The sequence below is a fragment of the Gadus morhua genome, chromosome 16, assembly GCF_902167405.1.
Source record: "Gadus morhua chromosome 16, gadMor3.0, whole genome shotgun sequence".
NCBI lineage: Eukaryota > Metazoa > Chordata > Actinopteri > Gadiformes > Gadidae > Gadus > Gadus morhua.
This window is the reverse complement of record NC_044063.1, coordinates 4,475,356-4,499,637: the sequence shown is the minus strand read 5'-3', so window position 1 is coordinate 4,499,637 and position 24,282 is coordinate 4,475,356. Positions and strand designations below refer to the sequence as shown.

Below are 24,282 nucleotides of genomic sequence, written 5' to 3'. Positions count from 1 at the left end.
ACAGACAGACTGACCTGTGATGCTGGGTGAGTTGAGCTCTGGACGCACGCTGGCTTCTGATTGGTTGCTGGGCCTGCCCGTCTCCCTCTGGGGCTCCAGGGTGTCGCGGTACTTGGACACCATGAGGACGGAGATGAAGTAGACGACGGCCAGCGCCAGGAACTGGCCCTGCTTACTGTCGTCCTATCAGGAGACCGCACTGTTAGCCCCGCCCCCTCTGGCCAAACACACCTTATTATACCTTATTCAAGCCTCAAATTCAGGTCCATGGATAAACACAAAAACACACAAAAAATGAATGCAGAAAATCTGAAAAAAGAAATAATTCAGCGAGACTTCTACTGGGCTTAATGTGGTGGGTTGTGGAGGTAAGCCATAATAAATAAAAGAGATGAACGCTGGTTGAAAACTGATTAAGAAAAACACAGCGCTCAGGCATACAAACAAAAATAAACCCAGTGTTTGTTTCACACAAACCAATAAAAATCCACACACACCACATCTCTGAACACCACGGCACGCAGTCGGTTGATATCCACATCCTGCAGGAGGCGCTCCGGGTCCTAGAGAGGAGAGAGGTCAGAGGTCACTGTCGGACAACACGATCCCTAAAGCCCGAAGCACACAGCCGAGCCGGGACAACATCCCATTTCTGAGACCTGGTGAGAGGTCAGACACATTGGGGTGAGACAGGTGAGTCACATAATAAGGCAGTTACTTGAGGAGGTGAGACAGCTGAGTCACATAATAAGACTTGAGGAGGTGAGATAAGTACCATGAGGAGTCAGGTCAGTCAGGTAGTAGATCTCCCCTACCTTGCACACCACTGCACCATTGGGCAGTGTCTCTTGGGCCTTGCCTCCTCTGTCTCTCTGTCTCTGTCTGCAGTCTAGACAGCTCCGCACTGCCACACAACAGACTAGACACACACACACACACACACACACACATCAACATAAAGGCATGCACACACACACAAAAGAGGCTCTCATTTCAAAGTTGAAAGGGAACAACAAACGATGTATAATGTTCACGGCACCATAACTAAGACTCTGTTAGTGATAGCTGGGGGGGGGGGAGAGGGGGGAGGAAGGAGAGAGAGGAAGAGAGAATCTGTTGGAAAAAAACAACACAAAAATCACATACCCCAGGCAGAGAGTCAGAGAGAGAGACAGAGCAACGGAGAGAAAAAGAGAGAGCGCGAGTCAGACAGATGGACAGACATGGTGAGACCGAGAGAGAGAAGGAGAAGGTTTATTATGGTTCATCGTCACATGACTTCGAGCTGACTGGATGCGCTGTTTCAGGGTTAGTTTGATTTTAATGCCAGCACATTTAAAACATCTAAACAACATCCGCAATCAGCCCCTCATTCTAATGTGACTGTAATCTATACCAAAAAATGTGTCACGCCAAAGTTAGATACTGGAACAAACATTATCAACATCTTCCCAACATCTCACCCACGCTTGTTATGACTCTCTCGCTCACACACTATCCTACTATCCCTCACTCTGCCACACACACACACACACACACACACACACACACACACACACACACACACACACACACAATGCATCCATAAAAACTTCCTAGCACTCATTGTACATGTAGTTTTCAAGTGATGTTTTATATAAGCATTCAGTTTACTTACACACAATCACCCACCCAGCAAACACTCAAACACTCAAACACTCAAACACACACACACACACACACACACACACACACACACACACACACACACACACACACACACACACACACACACACACACACACACACACACAGCCGGGCAGAGGGACGACACACTCCCCATCCCACCCACCCAGTCGGAGGCACTGTCTGACGAGGCCTCCAGGCGACATGTTCTTCTCTGCCTCGACCTCGGAGAAGTTGAGGGCGCTGGCGAACACCAGGACGTCCACCAGTGAGACCAGCCGTCCCAGGACGGAGAGAGCCGTCTCCGGGGACATGCCCTGGGACGCCTCCTGGTTCTCCAGCTCCACCTGGGAACCACAGACACAGCGTCCGTCACACACACACTCATATGGGGGAAATGGGGATCTGCGGCCTGTTGGGAGAACCCAACTCCCAGACCCATGGTCTTAATGGTCCAACTTTCCTGCAATTCTTCCGTGGGATCGGGAGTTGACGTTGCAGAAATATCACAGTGTGACGGTTGCCTTTTAACCTTCTACTATCACACACAAACTCACATGCAAGAAACCTTAGGAAGCGTTCTTCAATAACATTAGCGTAGGGATGGTGAGTTTCATTTTCTGTCGCATCTTATCTAGGATGAGTCAAAGGCGAAGATAGTGAGAGGGAGATCTACAGATAGACGAGAAAAAGACTGACGGGGGAGAGGGAGAGAGAGAGGGCCTGGAGAGAGAAACTTAATGGGGAGATTGAGAGTGAGAGGAGGGAAATCAAATAGGGATAGAAAGCACAATAGACAGCCAGACAGAGACATAGAGAGATGCTTACTTTGGCAGCGTGCATGTGTTCCCATGCCAATGAAGCCAATGAATAGAATGGATAAAAAGACATCCACACACACCCACACACAGAGCTGACAAACATGCAAACATTCAAGCTGGTCATGAGTAGTTAAATGCAAGGTGCCTTTCTCAGAGGCCACAAGGCAGACACGGGGGGAGCTCTGCTTCTGTTGTCGGTTTTTATCGTAGATCTAGTTTCCTGCCTCATTCCCTGATGCATGCGTTAAAGTAAACTGATACAAGTGTGTTCATGTTAGGCTTTGAATCCAGCAATTCAATAACTGTTAACAAAAAAAAACACATGCTGTTTGATTTCTAACCTTCACACTCTAAGCAAGAAGAAAATAATTAAAAACAAAGTTAAAATCAAGGCAAAATAAAGACGAATCATTTGCTCAACGACGATCCAAAAAAACAAAAATGAAACACAGACCAATCTTCAAGAATCTCTACAGACTGATTGAGGCAATATCCGATCCAATAAATAAAACCACTTTCAATAAACACACGCGCCCTTATTTCCCCACGGAACACACAGTGGAGCAGTGATAGTTCCCCCACTTCGCCGCTAGATGGCATTGTCGCCCCAGGAACTCACCGAAGGCGAAGTGGCGGCCGAGAGCAGAGGAAGGATTCCTCCGCATGCGATGATTACGTTGTCGATCATCTGCGAGATGAGGTGGATGGTGTTGTGGACAAAGATGATGTTCTCGTTGTTGTTGACAAAGTCCATGACCGACTTGGTGGAGTGGCTGTCCGAAAAAATGTAACCACATATTTGTGTATTTGTTATATTGAAACATGACTAAAATCCCAATCAGCCTTATTGGAAAACAGAGTTTCAGTTGAAATAAATACAAAAGGACAAACAAATGGAAGCTAATTTAAAACAATCCGTCAACCCTAATGAGCTAAGAACAATGAATGTACCTTGAATGCTGACTCACTCACACACATAGCACAGCAATTAACCCACACATATTTCCCCTCAGGGATCAACACACCTGCCTCCCCCAACACACACCCACACACACCCACACACGCAAACAAACATAATATACATAATAAATATGATAAAATATTATGTACTTTATATTAATCTCAGATGGGAATTAAGTGCTCTAAAATCTCATTTACTCACATACAAATGCCAGTGCTTGTTTGCATACGCACCAACACATCTCACCCACACACTTCATCCAACGCTTGCAGCCGCAACCACAGACACACACACATACACCTGGGAACACACTCTCTCACACACATAACCGCATCTACAACCACACATACACATACACACGCGCACACACACACACACACACACGCACACACACAAGCAGATGTACTGTCCTGCTTCTATGGCCGCACATAATACACAGCCCCCCCAAACACACACACACACACACAAAACTACCTGCGTCAATGACCGCACATAATACACAGACCCCCCAAACACACACACACACACACACACACACACACACACACACACACACACACACACACACACACACACACACACACACACACACACACACACACACACACACACACACACACACACACCTCCTCCAGACAAGCATGTCGGCCTCGAGCGCCACCAGCAGGTCGGTGAGCAGGCGCTGGTGCACGGCGGACCACTTGAACTCTGGGATGCGGAACATGCTGGTCCGGGGCCCCGGGCTGAACCTCCGGCGCTGCTGCTGCTGCTGCTGCTGCTGCTGCTGCTGCTGCTCCTCACTGCCGTGCACGCCCCGCTCGTCATGCACCTGAGCACGGGCAGGAACAGGAAGTGACCCGTGACGATTGAGGACACAGAGTTCCTGTCTGGGGGTCTGAACCTAAGTCCAGTCTCTCGGCCTGGAGTCAAACACCCGCCACGACCAGACGACGTGTATCTGGAGGGGGTTTCGTCTCTCACGGACAGGACATTGGAGAGACAAAAGCGGGTTGAAGGAGAGAGAACTAAATGCAGCGTAGGAAACCCGACCTGCGGTCGCTACAAGACCTGTTGGCTGCATGGACGGTGCACTATCACGTTGATCCACTGCGCTGAGGAGGTTGGATGTGACACTGATCACCACAGATTGTGTTCAGAGTTCCGTGTCAACAACAGCCTTAATGAGGTTCGCTTGGCCCTGGTTTACACAGTGTATTAAACCCTGGTCACTGCGTGGTAACGTGCGCCAGAAACACAGAGCTGCTTTCAACAAACCAGGGCCCATTAATTGGGCCCCCCCCCCCCCCCCCCCCCCCCTTGCCATTTCTCATTGGTGCTCCATTTGCGAGCTAATGAGAGTAAGACCTGTGAAACACTGTGCTTACACACTAACACACCACATTCGAAAGGATCAGGGCGAGATCCCTAAGGCTACTTGAGCGTTTAGGATTTAAGCGTTTTTAAAAAATCCTGAAAATCCCTCGGTATATACAAACTAGTAAATAACACATGCCCGCTACGACAAGCCAGGGTCGTGGAGTTCCTTGGATGTGTCTGGGCTTTGATCCCCAGTGCCTGCTGCAGTCTCCCCGTCTACCCTATAAGCATATCCTTGGTTAATCCTCGAGCCATATCCCCTTACCCCTACCTGCTCCTCGACGACCGCGATGATGCATCGGAACTCAGTGTACACCGCTTTGGGAACAATGTCCCCGTCGGGCTCGCACTGAAGGAGAGGATCTCTCAGTGTTCCTGCGGCATACATGCTCCTGTCTCCAAGGACCCCCCCCCCCCCCCCCCCCCCCCCGTGGCCATGGTGTCCCCGTTACCGGCAGAGTGGTGGAGGAGAACGAGCGCGCTGGGAGACCGCGATATAGAAACACTTACTATTGGGAAAACACATTAACTCTCGTCTCCTCTCTCCCCCATCCCTCCTTCCTCTCATCCTCTCTCCCCCATCTCTCTCTCACACTCCTGCACTCCTTTATGTCCAACGACACACTACCACTCTCCTACCTCCTCCCCTCTCCCCTCTCCCTCCTAATAAAACCTCTTCCTCCCTTCTCCCCAGCGTGCCCCTGACCCCAGCAGTCTGGTCAGGTCCCCATCTCTCTAGATAACCACCACCTCTCTGTCCGCCCCCTGATGTTTCTCAATGAGGACCCCCGACCGAACCCACTGACCTGAGCGGAGGTGGAGGAGGAGCTGGTCGCAGTCCTCATCTCCTCGTCCTTGACCTCGCCGGACCTCTTCGCGTCCGAGGGGTCCCGGACGTATCCCACAGACGCTGCCGTACCGTCCCTGGCAGCGCGATCCTTCATGCCGGACCGTACTTTAGGCGGCTCCACCTCCTCCTCCTCCTCCTCCTCCTCCTCCTCCTTCACCTGCTCCAGGATGTTGGGAAACCCGTGCGCCGGCAGACTTGGGCCGCCGTTTTGGACCCTTGGCGCGACGTCGGGTAGATCGAGGCGCCCGGTCGGCATCTCCCCGACGCCGTTACTCCCCGCCGTCGGCCCCAACAGGAAGCCGATGTCGGCGTCAGCGGCGTCGTCGTCCAGGGAGATCAGAGGAGCGGTGCGTTCCTCCGCGGCGAGGCCGCCCGCCTGCGTCGGCGCGGCGTTCAGCGCCACCGCCGCGGCGCAGTAGACGTCCGCCCCCATCAGGTCAACCTCCTGCGGCCTCACCTCCACAGCGACCACCTCCTCCGCCTCCACGTCCGCCACCGGCCCCCCCCCGCTCGGATCCGCCGCGGCCATGCTCCTCCTCCTCCTCCGCCTCTCATCCAGAGCGCTCTGGGGTTCCCCCCCCTTCCCCTCCCTCTCGGGGGTCCGGGAGGTGCTGTCGCCGTTCTCTCTGATCTCCGCCGTGCCGTTGACGCCGGAGGAGGAGGAGGAGGAAGAGGAGGCGAGGGGCGGGGCTGAGAGGCCGGAGACGGTGCGGACCCCCGCCGCCTCCCTCCCCCTCCTCAGGTCCTCCTCCTCCAGGATGTGGTAGTCCTCGTACAGCTGGATCAGGTACTCCCTGTGCGCCTCGTAGGTCACCTGGGAGAGGGACGGGGGGGGGGGGGTGCATTATACATACCGCACCAGAGTAATGTTTTATAAAAGCAGTCAGTTTACTTGCACACAATCACCCACCCAGCATACACACACACACACACACACACACACACACACACACACACACACACACACACACACACACACACACACACACACACACACACACACACACACACACACACACACACTGTCGCCGTTCTCTCTCGCACCAGAGAGCGACGCGCGGACAGACAGAGGTAGAAGAGACGGGTAGAGGGAGATACATGGATAGGCTTAGGATAGGATAGAGGGACAGGCAGACAGAGAAGCAGCCATTCAGATAAAAGAGAAAGACAGGCAAAGACGGGCAGACTGAAGGACCTGCGATGGGGCAATAGGATGGACCGAAGAGAAAGACAGCAGGCCTTGTAGTGTGTGATGGACAGAGAGACGGAAAGAGTGACGGACCTTTGAGTGTGCGATGGACAGCGTGTCGACCCAGACTCGCCAGCCGCCCCACTCGTACTTGATGGCGTGGTAGAGCAGCACCCTGAAGATGTTGAACACCATCTCCGTCACCTTGGTCTCCTCTGGCGTCTTCGGGTGGAGGTAAGCCAGGGAGAACATCCAGTCCTGCCACACTGAACACTGGAGCAGACACCTGGACACACACACACACACACACACACACACACACACACACACACACACACACACACACACACACACACACACACACACACACACACACACACACACACACACACACACAGTTAGCACTGTAAGAAAGGTGGCGCTAGGTGAGTCACAGACAGACAGACACACTTACATCTATTCTATTCGTATCGATTGTACTTTCAACAGACTGACGAGTTTCATTAATTTGCAAGAGAAAGGTGTTAATTAAAAGGTACCATGGTAGATTATATTGATCGCCATGTTTTGATGTGGCACTGTTCCACCAATGCGTCAATCCTTTATTCATCGGCAAGCGCACAACGCCGCAGGAGATATTCACGTGTAAGAACATCGCATTGCTACCGATCTTCTTCACCAAAGAGGGAAAAATGAATGTCCCCGTGTGACACAGAAACATCTGCTGGGCTGTTAAACTGACAGTGATTTAGCATTGAATTTGTTCCGCTACACAAAACCTCTGATAAATTAATCAGAAACTCAACTGGTGAAGAAGCAGGGTGAGTTGGCAGCTAATGAGTTACCAGATGGTTTATTACCATACGAGGTAGAATAAGAATCAGTCAGCAACAGGTCAGTTGGCTGTTTGCAGTTGCTTGAATAAGTGGCCTTGTGTGATGATGACCTAGTGTTGGGAGTTAGTTCAGGGAGGGTTAGTTCAGGGAGTTAGTTCAGGGAGAGTTAGTTCATGAAGAGTTAGTTCATGGATAGTTAGTTCAGGGAGAGTTAGTTCAGGGAGAGTTAGTTCATGGAGAGTTAGTTCAGGGAGAGTTAGTTCAGGGAGTTAGTTCAGGGAGAGTTAGTTCAGGGAGAGTTAGTTCAGGGAGAGTTAGTTCAGGGAGAGTTAGTTCAGGGAGAGTTAGTTCATGGAGAGTTAGTTCATGGAGAGTTAGTTCATGAAGAGTTAGTTCATGGAGAGTTAGTTCATGGAGAGTTAGTTCAGGGAGAGTTAGTTCAGGGAGAGTTAGTTCATGGAGAGTAAGTTCAGGGAGAGTTAGTTCAGGGAGAGTTTGTGGCAGGTGAGTTAGCCGGTGGGTGATTTTGCTGTATGTGAGTTTTACACAGTGTCAGTTAACAGTAGTTAGCTGCATGTTAGCGGTAGCTGGGTTAGCAGTTATCAGAGGAGTGACGCGGGGGCCAGTTACCGTCGGTTGTCGCGGCTGCTGCTGAACAGCTTGATCATGTCAGACAGGAAGAGGCGTCTCACATCCATGAGGTCAGTTCCGGGGGCGGAGCCTGTTTGCTCACTATGGGGGGCGACGCCTACCAGTTGAGTGGCCATCACCTTCAGAATCACTGAGAGAGACGTGTGGAACATTAAAGCTATATCAGCATCAACATCAGCGTGTCGTCCACTGATGAAACATGATTAAAGCTATAACAATATCATCGTACTTTGTATTGTATTTAACATGAAAAACAGAGATATCATCTTTAACCTTCATTAAAATCACTTTAACAGACAGAGATCAAATATTACCAGTATGTCAAACAGAGCTATAACCTATACTAAAAACTGTCAATATGCATATATATTATATGAAATATACATAGAGATATGAAATTAACGTCAGCCAGCAGATAAGAGGCTGCAGGCGGACGATCTTACTGGGGTTGTGGATTTTGACGGTGGAGTCTGGCTCTACGTGAGGTGTGTGGACCACCTGAGTGCACAACTGCTCCGTCAGGATCTGGTGGAGGGAGAGACCAACCGGGTATGAGTACAGCCTGACCTTAAACCCACAGCAGCAGCAGCGGACTGAGGCAGCCTCGTAGGGCTTGCAACTTTGCGTTGCAGAAGGGATTGTTCAAGAGCTCTGAACGCTCGGAAGAGATAATGCAAACAAGCACTGGGTTGCGTAAAAGATGACGCAACGTCATCATTTTCTGAAACGTACGAGTACAAGGCAAGTTGGCAGGATTGAAAATGTCAGTGTCTTACCTAAGAGGGTTGTATGTTGTTAGTCTGATATCTCTTACCTCAGAGGGTTGTATGTTGTTAGTCTGATAGCTCTTACCTCAGAGGGTTGTATGTTGTTAGTCTGATAGCTCTTACCTCAGAGGGTTGTATGTTGTTAGTCTAACAGTTCTTACCTAATAGGGTTATATGTTGTTAGTCTAACAGTTCTCACCTCATACAGCGTGTCGTATGTTGTTACTGTAACCGTTCTCACCTCATACAGTGTGTCGTATGTTGTTACTGTAACCGTTCTTACCTCATACAGCGTGTTGTATGTTGTTACTGTAACCGTTCTTACCTCATACAGCGTGTTGTATGTTGTTACTGTAACCGTTCTCACCTCATACAGCGTGTCGTATGTTGTTACTGTAACCGTTCTTACCTCATACAGCGTGTCGTATGTTGTTACTGTAACCGTTCTCACCTCATACAGCGTGTTGTATGTTGTTACTGTAACCGTTCTTACCTCATACAGCGTGTTGTATGTTGTTACTGTAACCGTTCTTACCTCATACAGCGTGTTGTATGTTGTTACTGTAACCGTTCTCACCTCATACAGCGTGTCGTATGTTGTTACTGTAACCGTTCTCACCTCATACAGCGTGTCGTATGTTGTTACTGTAACCGTTCTCACCTCATACAGCGTGTCGTATGTTGTTACTGTAACCGTTCTCACCTCATACAGCGTGTCGTATGTTGTTACTGTAACCGTTCTCACCTCATACAGCGTGTTGTATGTGGTCAGCGTGACCGTGTGCTGCAGCAGTCGCTCGCCCAGCAGAGTGAAGAGGCTGTGCGTGTGCATGATCTCCCCCTTTCGCCTGTAGAACACACACGCCAAGGACATAGGATTTGTAGAGCCCTTCAAATGCAGTGATGTAAGGTTTGAACGGGCTGCACACATTACACAACAGCCCCAAACGCCGAGCCCCCTAAAGGACTTGATGAATCTCCACACACCCAGAGGAAAGAAACCTTTCGGAGGAACCCAGAAGAGGGATCCCTCCCTCGAGGAACAGTGATGAAGGAGACAGGGGCTGAACGGACAGATATATAATGCTAGCATGAACGAGCGATACAAAGGTTATGTTAGATAAGGTTGAAAATAGAAAAATGAGTAATGAGTTAAAAATTGATCGCGATTGAGCTGGTTTCATAAAAGGACCATTCATTCACACTTAGGTGCAGCTTCTGTCATAAATGTACACTCTACAAAGGAAGTAGGAGAGAAAGAAAGAACGAAAGACAGAATGTGCGAGGAGGCGGGAAACAAAGACAGAAGAGTCCTACTGTGACTTGGTCAGCATGATGCATGCAGGATAATGTAGCAGTACTGTGGGGGAGTGTGGTTCTTTGTACCAGCACTCAGTCTACGCTGCGATGCTCGTCTTCTACTCAGGCACCATATGGGAATCTGCTAACAAGTCCTCTGCGTTCTTTTTTATTTAATGATTTTTCATTTTGCAGAGGCAGTCAAATTGGCCACTTAGAGCGAGTAGACGTTGGTTCTGAAAGGTATAAATGTGGGGATGGAGAACAAGGGCAATGGAAGAGGTGAAGAGCGCCCCGGGCGATAAGAGCAAGAGGAGCTTGTGCTTAAGCCTGTGTAATTTCTCCAGAGAGACAACAAGAGAACATTTACAGCAGCACATACAAATGCGCTGTTGTTTTAAGAGGGTGGGTTTGAAGGAAAAAATAACAATGTTATTTAAAATTCACAGTTAACTTTATAGCTTATTAAGGTAAATTCCCCTCTCGAAAGAGTGATTACATCCCTACTTATCCTTGTAGTCGTTTAAAAACTAAACTATTTACATTCTGCTCCAAACAATAAACACATTTCTGAACCTACCCATTTGGGATTGATAAAGAGTATCTTGCCTTACCAGGCCAATTAAATCCAATACAAATAGTAGCTTTGTTTTTTACTTGTGCCCGAGGTGCTTGAGGAAGTAGCCAAGGACTTTGAGGGCCTGAACTCGGATGTTCTCGCTCTTAGACCCCAGCAGCTTGAAGATTGCCCTGGAGAGAGAGAGAGGGAAACATATTAGTGCACCATCTTCTCCTCCACCACCTCCTCAACTACATCCTCCACCACCACGTCCCTAATCACTACCCTCACCTCCTAAACCACCTCCTCCACTGGCACATCGCCCACCACCACCACCACCACTTTCTCCTCCACCACCTTCTCCAACAACACGTCGACCGCCGCCTCCTCCAACTCTTTTGCATCCATAATAACCTCCTCCTCCTCCTCATCTCCCTCTCTCTTCACCATTTCACTCGTCACACTGGCTCACCTCTCTCCCCCCCCTCACCTCTCTTGCTCACCTCGTCTCCCTCTGAACCCCTCGCCTCTCTCTCACGTCCTCTCTCCTCCCCGCCTCTCTCCTCTGCCCCTTGCCTCACCCCCTCACTCCTGAACCCGTTCAGGGTCTCTCTCACCTTCCTCTCACCTCAGCACCTTTCTTCCCCTCACTTCTCCCCCCCCCCCCCCCCCCCCCCCCCTCTCGTCATCTCCATCTCCCATCCGATCCTCACCCACCCCCGTCTTTTCGCCCCCCTCACCGTATGCCGTTCCTCTGGTCGAAGGCCGGCGCCATGGAGGAGGGGTGGTCTGACATTAGAGCCACCAGCAGCTGCAGCACGTCATGGAGGTTCTCGTCCTGGGGGGGCCGGGAGAGTTGGAGCCGCGAGAGACAGGGAGCGCACGGACAGAGATCAGTTGTGTATTATGAAACAGAGAAGGAGACAAACAGATAGTGTAAGTCAGAGTCAGCGGTAGACTGAATGAGAGATTCACAAAAGATAAGCCATAAGAAAGGCGCGCTAGGTAATTTGTTCTTTTGTGCTCTGAGACTGAATGTGACTGCAGAGGGGGCACTCAGCCCTTCTCTTGTGTGGTGTGGTCCCCAGACATGGACGTACCTCCTGTACAGTGAGCAGATAGTTGAGGATGGCCTGGAGTTCATCCTCCCTCACGCCCCGATCCTGAAGAACGAGCCGACATATATTCAAAACATGTATTTTGATTAGTCGATTTAGCAGACCAACAGTGAATTCAGCTGTCCTTGCAGGTTGTATGTATTGTGCTCTATAAATAGCAGGACTCTAGTTTAAAAGTGGACTTTCACTGGGATTTTTTATCTTCATTTTTCCACTACCGCATGAATCTAAATTTAAAGCGAATTTACAGCATGTGGTCCAACAACAATTTCAGTTTGAATTTGCATTTAGGCTGTACCTTCAAAAATAAAATATTTCGATATTTAAGTTTGAAGAGACACACAGGTAGGTAGAACAGACAGGTAGGTAGGAGAGAAAGCCAGGTAGGAGTGACAGACAGGTAAGATATCGGTAGTACAGGTAAGAGAGGTAGGCGAGAGACAGACAGGTAGGACAGATCTACATGTAGGAAACACAGACCGGTAGGAGGGACAGACAGGTAGGAGAGACAGACAGGCAAAATGCAAGTAGGACAGACAGACAAGTAGTACAGACAGGTAGTAGAGACAGCCAGGTTGGACAGACAGACGATCAGGAGAGACAGACAGGTAGGAGAGGCCGACCGGTAGTAAAGACAGCTACGTAGCACAGACATGTAGGAGAGACAGACCGGTGGGAGAGACAGACATATACACGCACAGACAGGCAGGATAGATAGAACAGACAGACAAGGAGGGAAGACAGACAGGTAGAAGAGAAGAAACTGGTGGTTTACCTTCAGGATGAGCTGCTTCAGGAAGAGCAGCATGAAGGCTCTGAGAGATAGGACTTCCTTCTGGGTGGGCCGGGGGCCATCTGGAGAGACAGGGAGAGAGGCTTTTTATCCAGCTAGCGCTCAATTCAATTACATTTAATTCAATTCAACACTGAATCGGTTCTGTATAGGCATGGAAAACATCCATCTATATTTCCTAAGGCGGTTTAAGAATTACAAACTTTTTGGGGGAAAGGGGACTATCCTTCTTTTCCTTCTGTCCATCTGTCTGTCGGTCTGTCTGTCTCAATGGGGGATTAACATCCTGCCAGCGCACCTTATGTGTGCCGCCCCATCAGGCTGAGCAGGGTGAAGGGGGCTCAAGTCTGAGCATCACACTGCGGGTCAGAATCAAGGTCAGCTACCACCAGCCAGACGGGCTTCTGCTCCCAGCTCCCATGATGAGATACGCATCCTGAGCTAAACCTTCAGCAATCTGTTTTCTGATTGCTATATGTCATCACCCAGCAATCCTAGTCTCGAACACACCTTGTTGTGCAGTCCAAAAGGAACTTATGGAATATAGACATCTTATCTTATCCATCTCAAACCTTATACCTAAACATAACCATATCTAATCTTGATATGGATAAGTTATCATGTAACTTAAACATATCAAGATTAGTAGGTTATGTATACCTATTTATAACCATACTAGGTATAGGTATTAGGTAACCAAATACCTAAACTTAACCATATCTAACCTAATAAATTTTTTAACCATGTCTAACCGAATACCTAAACTAAACAATATCTCGTTTTTAACTTGAAACCAAATATCAACATCCTTGATGGAGCACCTAAACATTAGCTACGTCCAATGCATCATGGGAAAAAAGCGTCACAAAAGATCGCGACACTGACTTCGCCCCGGCCATGGGGTAAAGCAAACCAGCATCATCCCAAGGTCGTCCTGGCCATGAGCCCGGCATCACACCTGCCACTCATCACAGCTTCCTAGAGGACCTCAAAGTCCCTTTGTCTGAGGTATCACACACACACACACACACACACACACACACACACACACACACACACACACACACACACACACACACACACACACGACCCCCCCCCCCCCATCCATCACAATTTGCTGTTCCATGAGACAATGACAGAGGCAGGCTCATTCAGCTCATTGTTGTGCCATTTGGTAAACGAGTTTGTACGTAAAAACAACCACTGTGGATGATCATCTGTCTGTGCTGGCTGAGAGAAGTATGACACCCATATCACCCTATTAACATCGGCAGCGGCTAAGAGCAGCACGATCCCCATGTCACCCATTGATATTGGTATCGGCCTATGTTAGCATAACACCCATATCGCCAATTAATATCAGTATTTGCCTTTGGTAGCATGACAACCATATTAGAGATTCATATAGTTAGCCGTTGAAAGTAGCACGAACCATTTTGATGATAAATATTGGTGGCAGCCAACAAATTATGTCATATTGGTGCATGTAGTGTAATACATATAGCATAGGCAAACCTATTGCACTACAAGCCCTTGAGAGGTTTCTAGAAGCTCAGAGTGTGTGTGTGTGTGTGTGTGTGTGTGTGTGTGTGTGTGTGTGTGTGTGTGTGTGTGTGTGTGTGTGTGTGTGTGGTAAATAGATTGGCAGAGGACCACCATGCAGAGCTGATGAGAGCATCATTGCAACATCGCCACGGCAACTGCGTCCAAGTCTCTCTCTCGCTCTCTCTCGGGATGTACACACACACACACACACACACACAACTGTGAAGGGAGGAGGAGGAGGGAGAGTTTCTTGCTATGAAGAGACCCTGTATGATAAATGCAGTGTTGTTATGTTCCAGTTGGACTGTGGTAATAGCTTTGTAAAACACACTGCCCCCCCCCACGGTACGGAGGCCAGTCATCTTGATTTGATTTAAAGAAAAGCAAAGTGTCCATTACTCTTCTGAACAAAAGGCTTGTTTGTTTGCTCACAGCCATGAGACTCGATCAATGGAAACACATTTGTCACAGCCAGCGTAAACGGGTGGCTCAGCGCTTCTGAATTGGCCAGGTATAGTTCTTATCTGCTCAAGGGGCACTGACCCATTCATTCATTAGAAACAACAACCATATATCTCATTGTGTGTCCACTCATTCACTTCAAGAACAATGGTATGGTACAACGAGCATGTGACTTGAGAATTCATTCATTCAAACACTCATATCCGCGAGAAGCAGAACTTTTCATTGATTTACCCTTCGACTCCTCACAATGAGGGAGACGAAGAGAGCCACAGAGAAGGGGAACATGTCAGAGTAAAAGAGGGGAAAGAGATAACACAGACAGACAGACAGACAGACAGACAGACAGACAGACAGACAGACAGACAGACAGACAGACAGACAGACAGACAAAGAGGGAGAGAGAGAAAAAACAAATGAGGATGTTATGTCTTCCCCTCACAGAGTTCCTCTAATAGAAACACTTAATTAACAGCAAGTCCTCTCGCATCTGCACCTCTCCCTCATTCCCTCTCCTCCCTATCCCCCTCTCACTCTCTTCTGTCCCTCCCTCGAAGAGCAGAGAGAGAGAGAGAGGGATAGATTAACTTAATCAGGTGATTTAGTGAGTGATTTTTCTCATTTCATCTTGAGTTTCTTGTTTTATTCCTTCCTTTATCTTCCTTTATTCATAAAATCTTTCTCTCAAACAATGCTAACATATTCAGAAAATATTATTTTTAAAAGAGTCTGTGTGTGCTGTAAAGTGTTTTGTCAATGGGGTAGCAATTCACAAATTGGGCTTGTGCAATGTTATGCTGCTTCCGTACATATCAAACACAGCAGAGTGTGAGCCAACATTAATCTTGGCGAGAAAGAGAAGCATACCAAGTGTGGAGAAGGAAATAATCACCTTCACATCCACATCACAGGTATTGCTAGCTCAGCCAAGCCGAACAGACCACAGTTCGGCTTCTGTTCTCTGATACATATACCGGAAGGCGGCAGCCGGCCTTCAAACCAAAGGACCTTTTACAACAGGAATCGGAACAGCCAGGTTCACAGGTAAAATCCTCTGCACCATCCGGACTGGATAATTAGCCAGGTGAGATGTAGCTCGTTAGGCACAGCTCCTAGGACATCGCTCGTTAGATGTAGCTCGTTAGACGTAGCTCGTTAAGGAACAGAAGATGGGCTCAGTGCAAGGATGGGGCTCAACATGACACAACTGAGATTTTCTGTCGAGAATCCTTAGAACTAAAACATGAACGTATTATTTGGGGAAAATTAAGCTCGGTTAAGACATATTTACTGAAAGAGTTTATTATAATATTTATCTATTATTTACTAGTCAACCTTAAAACAAGCTTGCATTATGACATATTTTTGTATTAAAAGCAATCAGAATGTCTGATGTCCAGATTAGTGATCAAATTGTTCATGAGTCATTGTGTCTCCTGCCTTCTCTTCACTAGACATAACAGAGGGATTTAAATCAGAATCGAATGTGGCATTGACAGAATGGTTGAAATCTAAAAGTAAAATACTGACGTGTGTCTTTCCCATCATTTAATAGATTTAGGTGATGGAAAAGTATTCATTGCAGACACTTCTGACAGCAAAGTAATCAAGTGAATAGAACATGATCATGGTAAGACACTGACAGCAATCTACCAAGAAGATTCAGAGAGACAATAAACGTTCCTGACTTTCATAGGGAAAGATCATCATTGATACCACAATGGATTTCAAATAAAATAAGACAACGTTTTTCCCATGGCCTGCCACTCAAGGTTTCATATGACGGAGCAAAAGTTAAAAAGGATTCTCACCGTTTCCTAGGATTCTAGTTGCTCATCAACACAAATACAGAGACTGAGTGGAATGAATACATGCAAGCTTATTTGGTTCATGTGGTGTGTAGTTCATATTTTCCATGAAAGCAACCAAGCTGTTTGAAGTTGAGACCAGTAACAACTAAACTAAGAGAATCCCTTCAGGCTGAACAACAGACGAATCATATTCCTCTTTGTCGAGTAAAATTAGCAATAAAATATATGAAAAAAGAGGGATGTGTTTTGTATGTGATGTGTCATTTAAATTCAATCGACTAAGGTCTACAATAGCATCCTCACTAACTAAAGTGTTAACCAGATTAATTTGGTCACAAGCTTAAAGCTGAGCTGTTCTTTCCCTTTCAGTTCTCCATCCAAAAGTCGGGGCATGAGCCATTTCCATCAATCTGTGTTTCTAAATATAAAAGAATGATGAATGCAATGCAACAAAAAGCTCTGCACGCCCACATCAACTTAAAGGGAACGTCGAGGAAAGCACTTCAGAGTAGACCAAGGTCACACGCGCTATAGTCCTATATCCAGCACATCCGCACCTACCATAGCCTGCACCCTGTGTGTGGGGGACGACCACTCATTTTAATACCTTGGTGGGTGGCAGCTCTCTCTCTAAGGTCTCGTGGGAGAGACCGTAGAGAGATGGATAACCTACCTTGGACAGTAGGTTATCCAAGGTTCGATTACCTACCACATCCCAAGTCTTCTTGTTAGCATCGCCGAGCCAACCCATTAAAAGAGAACGGTCACAAACTGAATTCCTGCAATTTCAAACATCAAATATCCCGGAACGTACATAGATGCCCGACCTTTATGGGTTGACGTTGCTGGCCGTTTATTTTTTCTTCAAAACACGCATATGAAGATGTACTCTCTTATATTAGAAAATAGCTGAGTGCGATGGCTCCCCTTCAAGAACCCCCGAGCTTAAAGCGAATGAGTCAGCTGAAATTTCTTTGGCATTTAAAACATTTTCAATTGACAGATCAAACGCGAGAATACCACGTAACCGACATCACCACCTAGCCCACAACATCAACACACAGCTGACTCCACCGCGGCTTAAAGCAAATGAGTCAGCGTACATTTCTTTGCCATTTAATCTTCAGAACAAACATTGCAATACCAGATAGCAAACTTCACCACCTAGCCCACAACATCACCGCACGGCCAACCACGGCTAATAACACTGGCCAAGCAGACCTACCAATCAAGAGGAGCAGACGAACCATACCTGCAAATACTCAGTCCCTTGTTCCTCACCCTAGCTGTCAAATGATTCGACCGGACGACAGAGCAGCAGCGATTCCTTTCTTCCTTCCTTGCCTTCAGTGGTTTCCCCCGCCTTATTCCCATCATTATCACGAATATCGAAGTGACCTTTCAATGTTTAAAATGGAAGCAGCAGAGGCGTACGTTGCCGTTCCGGTTGGTAGTGAATAGGTATAACAAGTAGCCTGCCCACTGGAACATGCTCAGGCACTCCTGTTGGGGGGATGAACTGCTTCAGGAAGCATTGGGGTAAGGGGTTGGAATCTGCGTGGTGTGGCCTCTGTGAAGCCCTTTGAGACTGTAACTGGTGATGGAGTCTGATGCTGATGAACTCGGCGGGACGGTGCTCACCGAGGCCCTTGGGGGTGATGCGGGTGCTGCAGGAGGGGTCCGCCACCCAGTAGTAGAACTTGAGGGCGTGGAGGAGCTGCATCACGGTGCCCACGCGCCGGATGGTGCTGTAGATGGTCGCCGTGCCGATGAACTCTGCCGACAGGTAGGTGTAGAGGGACAGCTGCACCTGGAGTGGAGGCACACGCACACGCACACACACACACACACACACACACACACACACAGTGCTTTTCTAGGCTTTGGCCATTCAAAACATTTGCATTTACTGCCTCACATTCACCTATTCATACACGACGGCTACGTAAACCCTGCAAAGGAACAGCCATCTTTTCATGGGTTAGGGATAGGTGTCTTTAAAGTAATTTGTCCCCTCTGCTACGTCCATCCTGAACCAAGGCATCCTGAATCCCCCCCCCCCACACTCACCCATGCACCACCAAGCCAGGGCTTATGATGAGAGGGATCAGGACTGAGAACTGCACTAGTATTTATTCATGCTTTTTTTACACACTTAGTTTATATTTTCTGTATTTATATTAATGATGTCAGTTAAACGCGTTAACGGCGTTAACGCAAACCAATTTTAACGGCGTTATTTTTTTATTTTATTGAATTTTTTTTCGATTACTCGCAATTAATCGTGAGTTAGCTATGACATTAATGGGATTAATCGCGATTAAATATTTTAATCGCTTGACAGCACTCATTTATATACCTTAACCTATGTTGTGTGTTGTGTGCTATGTTTTAATGCTGCCAGAGTGCCAAATATATGTTAATTTTTATTGCTGATTCATTGGACAATAAAGTTTCCATCTACCTCGCTCAAGGGCACCTTGACACCAAGGTACGATGTGCCGTGGATCCAACCAGCAACCATCAGCTAGCAGACAACCGTCTCCGCCTCCCGAGCCACCCAGTGTGTACCTGCCTTCTTCAGCTACCCCCCCCGGACCCCGTTAAATCAGCCCACTTTACACGTTATTTATTCATGAAGAAGACCTCACCGCCAGCGTCGCTGCAGCAGGTGATGTTTCCGCTCAGTAAACTCACTTCCTTTGATATGCCTCACCCCCCCCCCCTTCACGGGTCATTATAACCGGACGGGAGAGCGGAAAAGCTAAATCCTGCCGGGGGGGGTTTCCATCTCAAAACATTCCCTTCCAGGCGCGTGCAACGAGTGGCTGGGGAAGGCGACGAAGCCTTACAGCGATGGGAAACGCGCGAGGGAGAGAATACGTTTACGTGTGCAATGTGTTGCTACAAGCGTTGGCTGTTGATAGTCCATTTTCTCCAGAACACTCCGTTTGTGGCGGATGGTGTTCGTAATGGAGGGCGAAGCAAATCAATTTTGCGGCTAAGCTAGCAAATATTCATGGGTGTGGAGAGCATAGAGGGCAGCCTAAGTATATATGAAACGTATGGTGATTGTTTGCAATAATCACGCCCCGCTGTTAACTGTTTTGTCCATTTCCTTCTCCATAAATTCAATCTGTCATCATTCAGAGGCCGTGACGAAGGCTAGGAAACTAGTCCAATAAATAGAAGACAAATAGTTTGTGTCTGTGTTCAGTTCCTCTTAATGGCAAACAAATCAGACCTTGATGACTTAAATTCAACAACAGAACCATAGAATATGTGTACGAATTCTGAAACTGTGTCGAGTTACAAGTCTCATGTCATTGTTCCCCGTTTCCCAATATCACAAAGGGATACACATTCTCTCTCTCTCACTTTTTTTCTGTATATGCGCTGGTTCCCCTGACCATTAACCCCTAACTGACCCATCCCTCCCCTGACCTCTTCCACTGACCCCCCTCGATCATATTTTTTTCTTTTTCGAAAACGCCTACATGCAACCCAACTTCTGGCTTCACATTCCTTCATCAACCTCTCTGCATCAGGTCAGGAATGCAGCAGCATGATCATATCGATGGCAGCCGGTGCTATGACCCAATGTGTACTTGCACTGCGGTATATCTCAAGAGTTTGCTTTTGATGACATGACGTTGTGCATTTATTTTTTAATTCAGCTATATCACTTTGTTGTGGTTCTGCCGGTCAGGTGGTTAACAGTAGAGATCCACTCCGTGTAACGCTCGGCTACAGAGTTTCTGCCCGCAGCAACTCAATTTACCGAAACAAATTTAAAGCGAAAGAAAGTGAAAAAGCCTCCTCCACCGAGACTCATGCTTGTCTGCCTTTAGAGTTGAGCTTTAACTAAAGCCTGATTCTCGAGACTAATTAAATGGTAACCACTCTCCCAAAGTATAAGCTAGGCTTAAACATCTCCGGTGCGAGTCTGCTCTTAAATATTCTGCTGCTGCCCCAGGGCCGGGCGGACTCACCTTGGCTGGCGCGTGGATCCAGATGGCGGGGTTAAACAGGATGTGGTCACACAGCTGTCGGAGCAGGGGGGCTCCGTGGGCCAGACCGTCGAGGTACTTGGCGATGGACAGGAACTGCTCCAGCACGCCGCGCGTGAGGTGGGCGCGCGACGACTACAGAGGAAAAGATCCGGAATGTAGGACTTTTATTTTGAAATCAAATCTCATTGAAATGCAAATCGTCGACTATGGGAAGTTCAGCGGATTGAATGCCGGTGAAGCGTTTTAAACTAAATCAATAAACATAACGTAAATATAACATTTATGTTTCACCAACAGCATTTCATCACAAGAACCAAACATCGCCGGCGATATCAATTCTAATTGCACAAGATGAATTTATTGATATCATATATTGATAAATTGATATCAATATCGCATTATTTTGCGATATTGGCAACATATCAGCAAGCTAGAGCGAGGTAGAAAAAGGTTAAGGGTTGGAAGGAGGGCAGGAAATGGGGATAAATTAAGGGTTTGGAGATTTCTGCGAGCGAGTAAAATAAGGAAAAGTGTGGCTTAAACATCACGTCTGAAAACAGATGGCTGGGAGAGTGTACGTGTGAGACCTGCCAAACACAAAAAAACACTCAGGAAGCCGTAATACATGCATGAAATCGGCGCTAGGTGATCGGCGCTAGCTTTCAGGTTTCAAGGGCCCAGCAGCCAGCTAAGAGCGGCTGTAGACAGGCTGTTCTCCCGCTGTTAAGAGACAGCTCAGAGTCATCTCTCAATCCGAGCATCCCTCTCCCTGGCCCAGCCAGAAATAGACTGCATTGCTGTTCGGAACATCAGGCTTGATGCGAGCAAACAGAATGCTTTTATTCATAAAATCCAATTTTTTTAGCAAAAAGAGCTATGCGAGACTACACCCCCAGTCTAGTTTTCTGTTTGGAGTGAGAGAAAGCTTAAGCTAAGTGGTTTTATTTATAGAATGATACGAGTGAGGTATTCTTTTGTGAATGGCTGTCATATTTTGATTCGCAATTACAAAGATTGAAGTAAGCTTATTAATGCCTTGCATCGATGGACAGAACATTCATCCAAGTATTTTTTTGATTCATTTGTTGTCGATTTTAATGTGCATCCATGTGAAACCGTCAGCATAGCAATGACATCAACAACGTCATCATCGTACCTTCTCCAGCAGGTAGCCAATCACCAGGAAGCCCTTGGTGGCGAGCATCTGCTCCTGCATGGCCAGGGAGCTCCTCAACAGGTCCATCAGGAAGGAGAGGAGGGTAGCGCTGAGGGGATAAGAGCCAGGGCAGAGAACCAGACCACGTCAGGGAACCAGACCAGAGCAGGGAACCAGACCAGAGCAGGGAACCAGACCAGACCAGGGAACCAGACCAGAGCAGGGACCAGACCAGAGCAGGGAACCAGACCACGATGGGAACCAGACCAGGTCAGGGAACCAGACCACGATGGGAACCAGACCAGGTCAGGGAACCAGACCAGGGCAGAGAACCAGACCACGATGGGAACCAGACCAGAGCAGGGAACCAGACCACGATGGGAACCAGACCAGACCAGGGAACCAGACCGCGTCAGGGAACCAGACCAGAGCAGGGAACCAGACCAGGTCAGGGAACCAGACCAGAGCAGGGAACCAGACCACGATGGGAACCAGACCAGGTCAGGGAACCAGACCACGATGGGAACCAGACCAGACCAGGTCAGGGAATCAGACCAGGTCAGGGAACCAGACCAGGTCAGGGAACCAAACCACGATGGGAACCAGACCAGGTCAGGGAACCAGACCAGGTCAGGGAACCAGACCAGACCAGGTCAGGGAACCAGACCACGATGGGAACCAGACCAGGTCAGGGAACCAGACCACGATGGGAACAAGACCAGGTCAGGGAACCAGACCACGATGGGAACCAGACCAAGTCAGGGAACCAGACCAAAGCAGGGAACCAGACCAGAGCAGGGAACCAGACCACGATGGGAACCAGACCAGGTCAGGGAACCAGACCACGATGGGAACCAGACCGCGTCAGGGAACCAGACCACGATGGGAAGCAGACCAGACCAGGGAACCAGACCAGAGCAGGAAGCCAGACCAGGTCAGGGAACCAGACCAGAGCAGGGAACCAGACCAGACCAGGTCAGGGAACCAGACCAGGTCAGGGAACTAGACCAAACCAGGTCAGGGAATCTGAATAGGTCAGGGAATCAGACCAGGAGCATTTCTCTATTTCAATACTCGTTCTTTGACCAGCATACTTGGTACGATCGACCCTGAAGCACAAACCCCTGAGGAGGGAAGAACGCAGTACCGTCATCCTGCTATGTCTGCTGTGTCACCATCTCAGAATGGCAATACTCCTGTTATCGGATTAAGATAACCTCCGGTTATCTCCGGTTATACCCAATAGAATGAAATATGATATCAAACTCAACCTATATCTGCCTCTTTCCATTTTCATGAAAATAATATGAATCCAAGATTTGTAGCTTACATATAAAATCCAGTGGTGGAACAAAGGTTGAGGAAGGTTATTGCTGCTGGACGTCGGTGGACGGATCATGCGATAACAAACACGGGGTCACTGGAGCCCACACACGTCCGCTCCCGACGGGCCGAGCAAGGAAACACCAAACATTTTGAGAGAACTTGGCTTGGCGCAGACCTCTGGATGGAACAGGAACTGAAGAACCCAGATCGAGAGAGGGAAGGGTCAAGGAACCCGGGTCACCAGTTTATGCCACACTGTAGGGTCACAGCAAAACATACATTCTAGTCTGTAGGCGCTCGAGTGGCTGGCTCCGGGAAGACAGCTGCCCGTTGTACACGCAGCGATGCAGACACCAAGTTCGTGCCCAATATCAATTTTGTCGAGTTTGTCTCTGCAGCCCAGAAAGCATGATCAGATAAACAATTTTCCTCGAGTCCCCCGTTTATTATTTAGTAAAGAAACAACATTTCCAAATAAATTTGCTTTCGGCTATTGCATAGCCTGCATGGCAATATATTTGGAAACAAAGTGGAGTCCAATCTAATAATCCAATCACAACACCATCGTTGGTTAGTACGTTATCCACATACAAGGAGTTTGACGTGGTTCTTCTCTCTCAGTTCTGACGGAACAGAAATGAATATCATATTTGTGTCTGCGTCTATGTTTGTGCCGCCTGCAGACAAACACACTGATTACAGCTCCGGGAGAGCGGGCAAGCGAACTGATCGTTTTTTCTCCTCCATGTTCGCCAGAAACGATAACACTGGGGGAAATGCCGCCTCAGCAACAAACAGAGCCAAATTGCGTGAAGTTACAGTTATTACTCTCTGGTTCCTCTGGTTGGGAGATGGCCCCGTGAGCCGCTGCTACGGCGACCGCTGCTACGGCGACCGCTGCCCCTTGTTGCCGGCTCTCATCGAGATAATGGCTGCAGGACTCTTTCCCTGCTCAGGGAATCTTTTGGTGTGGCCACACCGTCACCCATACCTATAATACTACACTTTATATAGCACTTTTAAAAAGGTTAAAAAGTGATTCACACTGTAAAATAAACAATAAAAAAAATACGGAGTAATAAT

General features: G+C 48.0%; 2 protein-coding genes across 2 annotated transcripts in view; both read right to left on the bottom strand.

The window, feature by feature from the left end:
- nbeab (neurobeachin b) overlaps positions 1–12,937 on the bottom strand; it is a gene marked incomplete in the record, with an annotated part of 132,497 nt that extends 119,560 nt beyond the window's left edge. The window contains 16 exon segments of the mRNA XM_030380861.1: positions 15–183; positions 498–563; positions 816–919; positions 1,832–2,012; positions 3,106–3,259; positions 4,074–4,342; positions 5,096–5,173; positions 5,550–6,488; positions 6,957–7,149; positions 8,330–8,480; positions 8,794–8,875; positions 9,863–9,965; positions 11,074–11,166; positions 11,716–11,813; positions 12,076–12,138; positions 12,869–12,937. Coding sequence (XP_030236721.1) covers positions 15–183; positions 498–563; positions 816–919; positions 1,832–2,012; positions 3,106–3,259; positions 4,074–4,342; positions 5,096–5,173; positions 5,550–6,488; positions 6,957–7,149; positions 8,330–8,480; positions 8,794–8,875; positions 9,863–9,965; positions 11,074–11,166; positions 11,716–11,813; positions 12,076–12,138; positions 12,869–12,901 — 2,776 coding nt within the window.
- A 5,260-nt stretch (positions 12,938–18,197) lies between these two features.
- Positions 18,198–24,282, bottom strand: part of LOC115561051 (neurobeachin-like) — a 56,083-nt gene continuing 49,998 nt past the window's right edge. Inside the window, exons 11-14 of the mRNA XM_030380838.1 lie at positions 21,874–21,982; positions 20,697–20,849; positions 18,346–18,514; positions 18,198–18,226 (exon numbers count right to left, since the gene is read on the bottom strand). Coding sequence (XP_030236698.1) covers positions 18,198–18,226; positions 18,346–18,514; positions 20,697–20,849; positions 21,874–21,982 — 460 coding nt within the window. The remainder of the gene's footprint in view (positions 18,227–18,345; positions 18,515–20,696; positions 20,850–21,873; positions 21,983–24,282) is intronic.